The sequence below is a fragment of the Cervus elaphus genome, chromosome 27, assembly GCF_910594005.1.
Source record: "Cervus elaphus chromosome 27, mCerEla1.1, whole genome shotgun sequence".
Classification (NCBI taxonomy): domain Eukaryota; kingdom Metazoa; phylum Chordata; class Mammalia; order Artiodactyla; family Cervidae; genus Cervus; species Cervus elaphus.
Window position 1 is genome coordinate 36,168,260 of NC_057841.1, and position 14,142 is coordinate 36,182,401.

The 14,142-nt window shown below is 41.3% G+C and overlaps 1 protein-coding gene across 2 annotated transcripts in view; it reads right to left on the bottom strand.

Moving 5' to 3' along the window:
• LAMA3 (laminin subunit alpha 3) overlaps window positions 1-14,142 on the bottom strand; it is a 250,418-nt gene that overhangs the window by 164,937 nt on the left and 71,339 nt on the right. The window contains exons 7-11 of one of the 2 annotated variants that reach the window (XM_043889260.1): window positions 12,358-12,473; window positions 8,499-8,617; window positions 4,576-4,666; window positions 2,365-2,496; window positions 376-441 (exon numbers count right to left, since the gene is read on the bottom strand). In XM_043889260.1, the coding sequence (XP_043745195.1) occupies window positions 376-441; window positions 2,365-2,496; window positions 4,576-4,666; window positions 8,499-8,617; window positions 12,358-12,473 (524 nt within the window). The remainder of the gene's footprint in view (window positions 1-375; window positions 442-2,364; window positions 2,497-4,575; window positions 4,667-8,498; window positions 8,618-12,357; window positions 12,474-14,142) is intronic. The other variant, XM_043889262.1, reaches the window with a different exon arrangement.

Sequence of the window (14,142 nt, forward strand, 5' to 3'; positions counted from 1 at the left end):
ACTCACTCCCTTACTGAGGCTTCCTGGGGTCACCCCCCAAATGAATGGCTTGCACTCAGTCCCTTTCTGAGTCCCTTCATGGAGAACCAAGACACATGGCAGGTAGTTGACTCTCACTGAAGGTTGCTGAGCAAACTGGAGACAGACAATCCAAATGGCTTAGTCGCCTTCATCAGGCAGTGCCTTTGCAAAGCACAGACAGGATTAGAGGATGAAGAGGCAGAGGGGTGAGGAGTCCAAATGCAACACGCCCACAAGGCACCACCAAGGTCCCGTAAGGATGATTTGAACTCGGACACAGCTGTGTGCATAGAAGCAGGAAAGGAATATGGAGAACGTTTTTACTGAAGTTAAACCAAGTCAGAAATTACTTGCCTTTTATTATATCTCCAGCTACTGGATCCTCTGGACTTGGAGTAGAAACAGGAAGGATGGGAATTCCTAGAAAAATAGTTTATCAGAAAATACAGAGAAAAATTAAGGGCACAGCATAGTAAAACAGTAAATTGCAGTAACTAGGAAGATGCCCGCTCCAACTTAAGTGAAAGCAGTGTGTGAAAACCAACTGACAAAAAAGAAAAAAGGAAATATTGCTACACTTAAAAGTGTAGTAGCTAGTAATAGAACCAAGAAGGTCAGACATGAGTATGATGTGCATAATAATGAACAGAAATGGATATTGTGTGCTCACAATAGCTAAGTCCCAGTTGATTAGGGCTGAACTGGACTTCTTTAGTATCTTTTTTAAAAATTAATTAACTAACTTTGGCTGCACTGGGTCTTCATTGCTGTGCACGGGTTTCTCGATGCGGTGGCTTCTCTTGTGGCAGAGCACAGGCTCTAGGCTTGCAGACTTCCGTAGTTGCGTCGCACAGGCTGAGCTGCCCCAAGGCATGTGGAATCTTCCTGGAGCAGGAATCGAACCCGTGTCCTCTGCACTAGCAGGTGGATTCTTAACCACTGGGCCACCAGAGAAGTCCCTTTAGTATCTTTATTGCTCTTTCATGTAAAATTGAGACTAGTTTTTTAAAAATGTTTCCTTACAAGTTTTTACTCTAAAACTTTGCTTATGAAAATAAAATTTCTGCTCAGCCTCTCTCCAGTAATTAAGGATTCTAACTGATTAAGCCCTGATTCAGTGTTACTATGTTTGGGCTTAAAAGTCGGCTCCTTTAACTCTAAGATGGTTATATAATTCTTCCTCCAAACTGGGACACTCAACAGTGGAAGTGGGTGCTCACTGAACAGTGACCCCAGGACCGCAGGTGCGTACGGGGCCAGATGGTGACCACACGCCAGACAGGGCCACACACGTCCTGTCTGCACAGCCTCAAATTCAACGTGATTTTCCCAGGATAGGAGAATTGTGAGGTGGGAATGGGCAACAACTAAGGTCTCAGTGTGGCAGCCTCCTCCCGAGACAGTGTTTCTCTGTCCTGACACCAAACTCCAGTTTCTAGGCTGATGCAGAGCAAACAGAACCATGGCTCTCGCCACAACCTGCACGGCAGATTTCAGACTCTCCTGCTCCGTGTTCTTCCCTGGGGGCTCAGTGAAGGATCTGCCTGCAGTGTGGGAGACCTGGGTTCGATCCCCGGGTTGGGAAGATCCCCTGGAGAAGGGAATGGCTACCCACTCCAGTATTCTTGCCTGGAGAATCCCGTGGACAGAGGCTATAGTCCACTGGGTCCCAACGAGTCGGACAGGACTGAGTGACTAATACTAACACACTTGCTCCCTGTTCTACGGTGTTTCTAACAAATACATATTTTTTCTCTCTGAGGTGCTGAGCCATTCTCTTAGGTCATGACAGTAGGGTGAGATGGGGGGCTCCCCTGTTAAGTGGGTAAAAGCAGACACATCCCTTGGCCACCAGAAATACAACACACACACGTGTGTGCAAATAAATATTTGGAAGCCCTTTTTTTTCTAGGTTTATGAAGAAAAACTTCACACATGGATTACTATTAAGTTGAAATTGCCAATATTTGCCCCTTGGGTCTGATGAGATGGTCATGTCTATGGTACAGCCTAACACGTTGGAGATAAATAATACTATACAATATACTCATATAAATGTAATGTTCCAAACTTTGGGAAACACTTTCACACAGATATTGGGTTGGCCCAAAAGTTCATCTGGGTTTTCCTGTAACATCTTTTTTTTTTTTCTTTCTTTTTTTTTCCTGTAACATCTTATGGAAAAACATGAACGTGTTTTTGGCCAACCCAATACAGCCTTCTTGGCCCTATTTCTGTCCCCCTCTCTTTCCCCGCCCCGCCTGCCACGCCCTCAGAGGTCGATGCACAAAGCCCAGGTAAGAGCCGAGGAGCCAGGCCTCCCCTTCTACCACCAGGACTTACTGGAGCAAAGTGGGAAATGATAGTAGCCGGCCGCACACTCCTCACACTGGTCTCCGCGGAAGTTGGGCCTGCAGTTGCAGCGGCCGGAGCCCTGCTCACAGTCCTCCGCGTGCTCCGGGTGGCAGCTGCAGGCTAAGAGAAACCCCGGATTTCAGAGGGTCCGTCCTTCATTGCACCTCTTAGAGCCAATATTTCCTAATGTCCTTATTACTGGGTTGTTTGAAAAGGTCATTCAGGTATTTTCATAAGGTGCTATGGAAAAAATCCAAACTAACTGTTTGGCCAATCCAGTACTTCATCATTGGTCCACATGTGTTCCTGAAAGGCCACTGCTTTCCACTTGTTTGCAGTGACTCAACCCTGTGGCCTTCAGAGACAGGCTTTAATGCTTAGTCACACCTCAAGGGAAGGCCTTGAGGATGAGGTTTATGATGTGAGCACCACCCAGCCCACCAGGCAAGAGGCAAAAGGCACTCTCCCCCATTGAAGGGACTGGGTGGGCATGTACGGCAGCCCCTGGCAGGGCTGCCAGGCAGAGCCTCTCCTGGCTGTGAGCCAACTACCAATGTCCAGAGTGGTCCTCGTTACACAACTGTGTTGTGGACGTGAATGTGAGATGCCTAGACACTGATATATAATCCGTGGACAGCACAGCAAGATCACGTCTGTAATCCAAATGTTAGAATCAAATAATAAGACTGACTGAAGGCAGTTTTTGTGACCGACATGATGGTCAGGTTTGCACTCCAGAGGGACAGACAGGCTGTTAAAGGCTTGGTAACACCCTCACTTCCCCTGACCTGGCCCAAGTCCTCACCTTGGGCAGCAAAAATACTGTCACAGCTCAGCCGAGTCTCTGTGCGGTGAGGACCTGGGAGGCTGCACAAGTCATGAGCATCAAGCATCCCCCAGCCTGGCCTCTCCTGGGGTCCTTTGTTTAATTTGTTATTATTTATGCGTCCAGTGGATTCTCAGTGCTACGCCTCTAATACCTCCAGGAGACCATCACAGTGACAAAGAAAGAAACTAGAAAAGTGATGGAAAACTGAGGTTCCTGATAAGGCAAGACTATATTCACAATGTCCTGTTTTCTTTAGCCAATGCCTATTTTTGTGAACACAAGAAAAATAATGGGCATACTTCATGGGGTGATGTGGAAGATCGAGGGAAAACAGAGACCCGCTTTTAACAACGATGATGCCCTCAAACCTTAATGATACAATGAATGAATTTGGGGGGAAGGTGGGCACGGAAGTCAACTTCAGGACTGGAATTGTTTTCTAACTGCAATAGCTAGAGAACATAAAAGAATCAAACAATTTCACATGCATAACAAAGTCCATAATCTGATCTATGACTGATAATTGCATAGGGGGAAAAAAGTGGCGTTTTTCTGTACAATGGAAGCAGTAGGTTACAGCGGCACTGGACAGATATGAACAATATCCTAACCTACTAGTTAGTGGTTCTGTCACCTGGGCCAAAATATTTAACTACTCAGACCCTTTGATTTCTCCACATCTAAAAAGGAGACTAATAATACATTAAGTTTGTTGTGAGAAAAGAAATTTGTTATTCAGGCAAAGCCTTGTATATAGCAAGTGCTCGAAGAATCATAACTATTTTGAATATTATGAATATTCATAAATCCGTATGAAATATGTGTCTTATGCTAATTCTGATGAAATCTGAAATTACTGGATATCACAGAAACATGCCAAAACAACAGAAAACATTTGTTGGAGGCCTAGTATGGGACAGGCCCAAGTCTCAGTATTTTCCCAGGTGGTTTTTTGGTGTGTTTCTTTTTTTTTTTTTTTAATTATTTTCTTCTTCTTCTTCTTGTTTTATTTATTTTCTCTTTTGTGGCCATGCTATGTGGCATATAGGATCTTAGCTCCCTAACCAGGGGTCAAATCCATGACCCCTGCACTGGAAGCATAGTCCTGACCACTGGACTGCCAAGGGAAATCCCTTCCTAGGCGGTTTTGATGGCAATTCACTTAATCTTCGAGACTAGATTATCATTTCCATTTATATAGAAGAAATCTGATTCTCAGAAAGACTATGTAACTGAGATCACACAGTTAGTAAGGAGTAGAACCAATAATATGAAGAGACAGAGAAAACAAAAGGAATTATTAGCCAACCGTAATTTAGCCCAATGATCTCCCTGCAGTCTAAGACACACCAAATTGGAATGAAACTTACGAATGCAGCCATCAGGGGCATGGGCCGGAATGCCATAAGGGCGATAATAGCCCTTAGCACACTTCTCACAGTTTACACCGGCTGTGTTATGCTAGAAAGAAACAAAAGAAACTTAGAGGGAAGAATACAGGAGAAGCCCTTATTTTGTGCTATTCATCCTGAGAAATAATTCTGTCATACACAACTGTAATGTTAAAATCACTGAAGAAAAAAAAAAAAGCACAGATCTTGACCTTGAGTCTCCAAGATTTATCACAGGACACTGGCTTGAACTTGGCTCTGGAATTTTTTCCCCATTGGAAGAGGAAATGAGGCCACGAACTGAACAGGCCAAGTTTTCCTCGCTACCTCTCACTGAAGCACCTGATATCTGAGTGAGCAAAAACTCCAGAGGGCTACTCATCCAAGCTTCATTCCACAGTGATGAATGGATAATAGATCACCTTTTGGCTTAACCCTAGGAATAAAGGGCCACGTGTGTATTTTTATCTTCTTCAATTTTGGAAGAAACTGCATCTACAACTCCTTCTCTCGTCATTCCAAAATTTTATCTGTGCTTTACTCTGAAACCATTTCCCAAACATTTCTGCTATGAGAATTGAAAATGTAGGCATGTGTCTCACACACAGAGCTCATTTTAAAGTACAATACAGGAAGCCTTTTATACTTCACAGCTAATCCTTGTAATTGTCAGAAAATCAAATTACCCAACATGCACCATCAATTTCCAAGAACTATAAACGATGAATCTAGCTCAATTCTGCCCCCCCCACCACCACCACTGGAAAACAATCAGAATGACAATATTCTTTCATTGATGAAAGGAAAGGCAATAGGAAATTAAAAAATATATATATATATATATATATATAACACACTGATTCTAAAGGAGTCTGCATAGAACACAGAGAGGAGAACAAGGACCCTTTCTGGATCCTCTCCCCTTTAATATGATTTTATTAATTACAGACTTTTATTTATTACCACTTCTTATCCTGTGGGCTAAAATCTGAATTCACTTTAACACTGAGGTCAAAAGCACATTGGCCACTTCTTTGACTTCATTTACATGCATAAATATCTTGGGCAAATAGGAAACAGCTATAGGAAATAGGAAACATCAAATGCCAATGACCCTCTCAACTCTGTTCTTGGCCTCTATGGCTTCCAACAGATAGAGCACATCAGGTTGAACTTGGGTCCAAATTTTTCCTGATGACTTAACGTCAACCCAAGCAGACGTTAAGCCTTTTATCTGCTTATTGGCCGCTCAGATACCCACTTTTATGAAGTGTTTATTGTATGCTTATTGACCATTCATACATCCACTTTCTGTGAAGTGGATAGTCAAACCATTTGCAATTGTATTAGGTTATTTGTCTTTTTATTACTGAGCTGTGGGAGTTCTTTATACATCCTGGATACCAACCAATCATCAGACTGATGTTTTGGGAATATTTTCTCCCCATTCATGGCTTGCCTATTCATTTTCTTCAGTGCCTTTGGTGAGCAGAAGTTTTTCATTTTGATGAAGTCTGGTTTGTCTATTGTTCATGGTTATTGTTTTCGGTGCCCTAAGGAAACTTTGCTCATCCTCTGAATCATCAGGATTATCTCTTATATTTTTCTCTAAAGCTTAAAGTTTTAACTTTGTTTTGGGTCTGATCCATATCAATTTAGTTTTTTGTGTATGTTTGAGATGGATGGTCAAAGTTAACTTTTTCCCATATAAAATCCAGTTACTCCAGAACTATTTGTTGAAAGGACTTTCTCTTCTCTCCCCACCTCCTGCCACTAGATTGCCTCGGTACCTTTATCAAAAATAAAATGTCCATTGTGGACATAAAATGACCCAAGTCTGGGTCTGCTTCTGTGCTCCCTGTTGTGCAATGCTGATCTATTCTTCCAGCCTTATGTCAGTAGCAGTGTTTTGATTACTGTAACTTTACAGTTAATCTTGAAGTATGATAAGTTCACCAATTGTATTTAGTTTCTTTAAGACAACTTTGAATATTCTAGGTCATTTATATAACCATATAAAATTTTAATCCACATGTCAACGTCTTTATAAAAAATAAAAAAGAACTTCCATTAACTCTGTACAGAGTTAATTTGGGGAAAACTGATATCTTAATACTACTGAGTCTTCTAATCCATAAATATGTTACATTTTTCAATTTTATTTAGTTTTTTCTAGATTTCTCTCAGCAAAGCTTTTTAGCTTTAACAGAGCGGTCTTACATGTCTTTTGCTAAATTTGTTCCTAAGCATTTTATGTTTTTTTATACTAGTTTTAATCAAATTTTAATTTCATTTTCCTGTTGTTTGTTACTAGTATATATAAATACAATTAGCTTTTCTATATTATCATTGTACCCTCCAATATTACTAAATTCGCTTATTAGTTCTGGTAATTGTCTTGTATATTCCTTAGGCTTTTTTACATAAACAATCATGTCATCTCCAAATAGAAAACAGTTCCACTAGTTCTACTTCTTCCTTTCTGACCTTAATACTTTTTTTTCCCCTTGTCTTATGCAGTGGTTGGGTCTTCCCGGGCATTTTAACAAGAATCCTTTCTTGTTCCCAATCTTTAGAAGGAACGAGTTCAGTATTTCATCACTAACATGACATCCATTATAGGGTTTTCATAAAAACCCTTCATCAAATTTCTGACCATCCAGTGCACCTGCAACGTTTATGTGCACGCAGATCAACTGAAGGTCCTGTAATACATAGCTTTAACAAGATTCTGGGATTTTTCACTGACTCACAAAACCCAATGATTCATAACAAACCTATGGTGCATATTTACTTGTATTTAACTGTGATGACAGATGATATAAAATGTGTGGAGAGGGAGCCATGCAGAGAACGGTGGGTTTCTCTGAGGGTGTGTATCCCTGGTTCCATACAAATAGGCACCTCATGTAAAGTGCCTCTTTAATGGCAACATTAACAAAATATCATTCTAAAAGAAAACAAGACAGAATATAGACTAAATTCATGAACACTTTACACAATTTTTAATGAATATCTTGAGGCAGATATACATATATCCTCCTCTGCTATATACACCTCTTAGCTAAATTCCAGTGAATCCAATCATTCTACAGAAGGGATGAAGAATCAGTTTTTCTTATTTGCTGTCAATGTCAATGGCAGACATCATTAACTGATCATGACATACTTCCTATAGATTCAGAATCCATTTGAAAATGGGATTTAAAGTTAGCATGGAAATTGATACCAAATTGTCCTATCTTAGAGCCTTTCTACTATAACATGGATAGCAGTCAAGACGAGAGGAATTCTCCCCTCCAATTAGGCAAAGACCCAAAAATCTAATCAACAGAGTTTGGGCAAATATACCTCAGTCCATTTTCCCTACAATCTCTAAATTACATCCAGCTAAGCAGGCTTTCTATGTACAAAAGTGGAGAAAAGGTGTCAGAAAATCCTTTCAATTGCATATCACTTTCTTGACATCATTTATTTTTTAAATGTCTTATAATTTAAATGTTTTAAAATATATTTTTATTTATTATGTATATCACTTATTCATTTATTTTTGGCTATTCTGGGTCTTTGTTGCTGTATGGGCTTTTTTCTAGTTTCAGTAAGCCGGGGCTACGCTCTAGTTGTGGTGCACAGGCTTCTCATTGCAGTGGCTTCTCCTACAGCACGGGCTCTAGGGCACACGAGCATCAGTAGTTGCAGCTCCCAGGCTCTATAGTTGTGGCACTCAGGCTTAATTGTTCTGTGGCATATGCATCGTCTTTCTGGACTAGGGATCAAACCCATGACTCCTGCACTGGCAGGCGGATTCTTTATCACTGAGCCACCAGGGAAGCCGGTAATATTGTTTTAGAGTAGGGCTTCCTGAATGTTCATTTCCGAGGCTGACTTAAATAGTGCCTTACCTGACAGTTAATGCAGACCCCTCCACCTGCATAGAGGCCTTGGATATTCAAGCTTGCCTGCTGCCTCTCGACATCTGGATCATAATAACAATCGGTGGAGTGGCCATGGCAGTTGCATGCTGAGGAAAGAGCATTCTAAGTTAGTACTGCATCATGACTATGAGATCCTCAGTAAACCCCTGCACCAAGAGAATTACTGCTCACTGAACTACAAGAAAGTCCATTCTGGGGCACCATAGATACCCTCAGTGGAAAATTCTAGAGATTTTACACAAAGATCAGCCTACAACCATATGCAATTTATACCTTCTTTTGTTTGATATTAACTATGAGAAAGTTTCTCTTTTTTTAAAAAAATAAGATATGTAATTACAACAAAGTAAGATAAACCAACATGCCAAGGAGATCAAACCAGTCAATCCTAAAGGAAATCAACCTTGAATATTCACTGCAAGGATGGGTGCTGAAGCTGAAGCTCCAATACTTTGGCCACCTGATGTGAAGAGTTGACTCATTGGAAAAGACCCTGATGCTGGGAGGGATTGGGGGCAGGAGGAGAAGGGGACGACAGAGGATGAGATGGCTGGATGGCATCACCGACTCAAGGACATGAGTTTGAGCAAACTCTGGGAGATGGTGAAAGACAGGGAGGCCTGGCGTGCTGCAGCTCATGGGGTCACAAAGACTGAACACCAAATGCCAATTAAGCTGCACAAAGTGAATATTACTACTACTCCTACTGCCGAGAATAACTGAGCTCCTGATATACTAGGGAAAGCATTACATGCGTTATCTCATTTTATATGCACAATATCTTTCTAGGGGAGGTATGATGATGTCCAGAGCCCAGATGGGGATGCTGCAGCTTGGAGAGGTGAAGGGAAGTGTTCACTCACAGAGTTCACAAGTCAGACAGGCAGAATCCTGACCTGTCTTTCTGTGACTCCAAAACCTATTCTCTCAGTCAACATTCCAAGCCTTTCATCTCAGCTGTATCTATAATAGTGATCAATGGAAGTCATCTTGACATCTAACCACAGGGAAATGGCTGAGCAAACAACAGTATATTTGCTTGGCTGAGAGTTCTATGAAGTCAAGCACTGCTCAAGTTTTGTTTGTAATAGAGCAGGGTGCCCTCACACAGTAAGGACTCAGCAAAACAAACACTTTATAGACACACTTGAATCAAGAATGACTATACCATGTGCCATCAAAAAGGATGTCAAAGAGTTTTTAATGACATGGGAAAATATTTTTAAATACTAAGTGAAAACAATCCAGATATAAAATTGTATAAAATAATATACTCTTGAGCATTTAAAGTATGTATGAAAAAACACTAGAATACCTAACAAAATATTAATAGCGGATCTCTTAGGGTAATAAAAGTATTAATAATTTTACTTTAAGAAATAATAACAATAAAAAAAAAAAAGAAATAATTTCTAAATTATTTACAATTAATATATGATACTTATAAAATTAGAAAATATAGTTAAAACCCATTTAGGATTTTCATCATTGCCAAGATGAAAAAGATTTAACACAAGTAAAATTCTTGTTGTCTCTTAGGTAGAATATATATTCACTACATTCCACCTAGATCGAATTTTCTATCTTTCCAGGAATTTGTATATTTTAATCAAATTCTCAGATAAATCTATTAGGGAAGAAGATTGAGTTAGAATTCCAAATTAACCTGTTTTTTAGGTCTTTATTGAATATGTTACAGCATTGCTTCTGTTTTATGTTTTGGTTTTTTGGCCCTGAGGAATGCAGATCTTAGCTCCCCAACCAGGAATCCAACTGACAGCCCCCTTCATTGGAAGGTGAAGTTTTAACCACTGGACCACCAGGGAAGTCCCCAGTTATCCTGTTTTTAAGAGCTTGAACATTTTTTTATTTTCATTTCCTCAGTGGCGCCATGATTTTTCAAAGCATTTCTATTTACTACATCAGTTATTTCTTCAGGAGTCTTTATTTTGAAGTGCAGTAACTCACATGGAATTTAGACAGCATCTAGCAAATATCTTACAAGGTCTGATTTCCATATGCAGCCTGTAATTTTTAGCCATTTTGGCAAGTGTAAGAAAGTTAAAAACTTATGAAAGGAAATTATTTAAAAGTCATCACGCATGTTGGAGTAAGCATGTCATTCACTGAGGGGTCCCATTAGTCTGGAAAACAAATCATATGACCAGTGTTGGAGTTTATGTGATAACATTTACTCAATCAAACTATTTTAAGCCAGCATCTAAGAGTGTTGAAAGAAACGACCCCTGATTATTACTTTTCCCTCTTCCTGGCCCTCTTATCTAGGGATAAGAAGTAGGGGATTCACTGCAAAGGAACTGTTAGCTCTGACTATCAAGTGAGAATGGCCATCCAGGTAACACCCTGGACCTGGAGATCACCTGACCATTCACCCAGACAGCATCCACACCGTCCAGCAAGGTTAGCATCTCTCCAAGCTCACTTGGAACGCCTCACCAGAAATGCATTCTAAGTAATTCTGTCGGTGACAGAAATCAGTCTTATTTCTTAACAGTTACAAGAATTATTTGGCCAAAATGCTTTCTTACCCATCTAGTTAAAACAACAACAACAAAAAAGCGAAAGTGTTAGTCATTCAGTTGTGTCCAGCTCTTTGTGATCCCATGGACTATAGCCGACCAGGCTCCTCTGTCCATGGGATTCTCCAAGCAAGAATACTGGAGTGGGTTGCCATTTCCTTCTCCTGGGGATCTTCCTGAACTAGGGATCAAACCCAGGTCTCCTGCACTGCAGGCAGATTCTTTACTGTTTAAGCCACCATGGAAGCCCCCTAGTTCCACAAACCTGGATCCAAACACCTTTTGGTCATTTCATAAAAGCAAATTCATCTTCAGATGCTAAGAATATTCAGCAAAAAATAAGCCACAATCTCCAAAGTCAATAACGACAAGTTAAAAAATGTTTCTAGCAAATGGAATAAATATGTGAATTTCTAAGAAGATGAGTTTAAAAGAAAATCTTTAGTTGGCTGTCATAGGGCTTGTTTGTTAAAATAACACTTTATTTTTTTTTTCTTTACACTGTGCCCATAATTAAAAGCAGCCTCTCGCCTTTCTTCCTTCCTTCTCTGGTCCCCTCCACCCTACATCCCCCTCAGTCCTATTCCCTTAGTGCTTCCAGCTCTCTGTTTAGACATCAATCTCACCACCTTCTCTGGATGTCGGTCCTCAAAAAAATCAGGATTCCAATCCAGTATCACATCCTAAGAAATTGTAAGGGTTTAAAATTTAATAGTGGCTGCATCACATTTTAGATTGCTAAAAAGAGAGGCCAATTGTCAAAGCACTCTGCCCAATCTTTGCATACAGTGAATGTTTAATATAGATATTAATGGTCACTATTGTTGCTATTTTTGTTCACATATTTCTATCTGAATTTAGAGTGGGGCACTTTTACCTCCAGTCAGTGAGTTATTCGTTGGGATGGACAGTTCTGACTGCCGAGACTGACATGATCCTGCCCTGGTCACAAGCACAAGAAAAACACTGTCCTCCGTCCTTAGGCAGGCTTCCCAGGTGGCACTGGTGGTAAAGAACCCATCTGCCAGTGCAGGAGACATAAGAGACGTGGGTTTGATCCCTGGGTTGGGAAGATTCCCTGGAGGAGGGCATGGCAATCCACTCCAATATTCCTGCCTGGGAAATCCCATGAACAGAGAAGCCTGGTGGGCTACAGTCCATAAAGTCACACAAAGTCAGATACGACTGAAGCGACTGAGCACGCATGCATTCAGTCCTCAGGCAGAAATGAGGGAGGGGGTCGTGGGTGGGGCTTTGCGTCCCAGGGTCCCTCCTCCAGGGCTCACCTTCACACTCATTGCTCTGCTTCCCCGTGGCGGGCCGCCAGCGTCTCTGATTGTAACCCGTACAACAGTGATCACACGTCTCCCCACAGGTATTGTGCTGGCATTCACACCGAAACCTGGGCATATGACAAAGCAGATCTATTACTGAAAAGTCATTTTTTTTAATTGAAGATCAGCTGCTCCCAAGTGAAAAACTGAATCATCATGGTCACCTATGGTACCACTGCATGACTATGAAAACAAAGCACTTTGCATATGTTATTTCAAATCCCTCTATCCTGCTTAATAATTCCACTTTACAGGTGGTGACACTAAGATCCACAGATATTTAAATATTTGATCAACGGAGAGCCAGATTTCAAACGGAAGTTTGTCTGACTCCAAACTCCCAGCTCTTCTCTACCAGCTTATATAACGATAAATCAACACAGGAGCAAGTGCTGAGGGTACTGAGGTGTGCGGAGAATCAACATCACAAAAATCTAGAGTCGTCTGTGAGATGGGTCAGATTTTTTACTTTCAGCCTGGTGTCTGGCCCAGAGGTACAAAGAATCCAAGAGACAGTCACTTACAACATCTCAGAGGACCCTGCTTGAAGGGTCCAGCTCCAAAAAACAGCCCCATCACTGGGCCAAAGCTCAGATTACTCAGCAAGGCAATGGGGTAAACCAAAAACCTACTTTCAAAGAACTATTTTGTTGTTTTTCAATTGCTAAATTGTGGCTGGGTCTTTGTGACTCCATAGACTGCAGCATGCCAGGCCTTTCTGTCCTCCACTAGCTCCCAGAGTTTGCTCAAATTCATGTCCATTGAGTCGCTGATGCCATCCAACCATCTCACCCTCTGTCACCCTCTTTTTCTCCTGCCCTCAATCTTTCCCAGCATCAGGGTCTTTTCCAATGACTCGGCTCTTTGCGTCAGGTGGCCAAACTATTGGTGCTTCAGTTTCAGCGTCAGTCCTTCTGAAGGAGGAAACAGACAGAACAGGCTCCATCTTGAAAGCAGGTCTCCATCTTGGGCCAGACTGTGGACTTTGAGCTATATGCCCAGGATCTATGGAAACGACATACCAACTGGAAAAACCAGACCCCTTCGGATGGAAGAGCCCCAGGGCTCGTACCTAGACACTCCATCGCCTAAAAGAATACCCTAATTATCTGTGTAACCGAACAGAATCATAAATTCTATTAAGCTTATTGGGGTATGACCACAGGCCTACTGATAATTGTCCACTCTTAACTACCTAGGCTTAAGGCATATGAATCACAGGTTAACTTTGATTGTATCTTTCTTTTCCTTTGTTCAGACTAGTTTCAGAGAATTTGGGGAGGTGGGTTTGAGCACGTACACTTATGGTATATAAGGCTTCCCAAAAACTGGTCAGGGTCCTTGGCTAAGAGGAGACTCTGCGTTGGGCCCGCCGGTGTAATAAACTGCACTCCACTATCGGCATTGTCCTTCTGAGTGAGTTTGTTTCCCGGAACGCATGGCTACAATACTTCCAACGAATATTCAGGGTTGAATCGACTGGTTTGCTCTCCTTGCAGCCCAAGGGACTCTCAAGAGTCTTCTCCAGCACAATTTGAAAGCATCAGTTCTTTGGTGCTCAGCCTTCTTTATGGCGCAACTTTCACATCCATCCATGATGACTGGAAAAACCATAGCTTTGACTATACGAAACTTTGTTGGCAAAGGGATGTGTTGTCTGCTTTTTTTTTTAATGTCTCTGCTTTTTAATATGCTGCCTAAGTTTGTCATAGCTTTTCCACTACAGACATGCCTTAA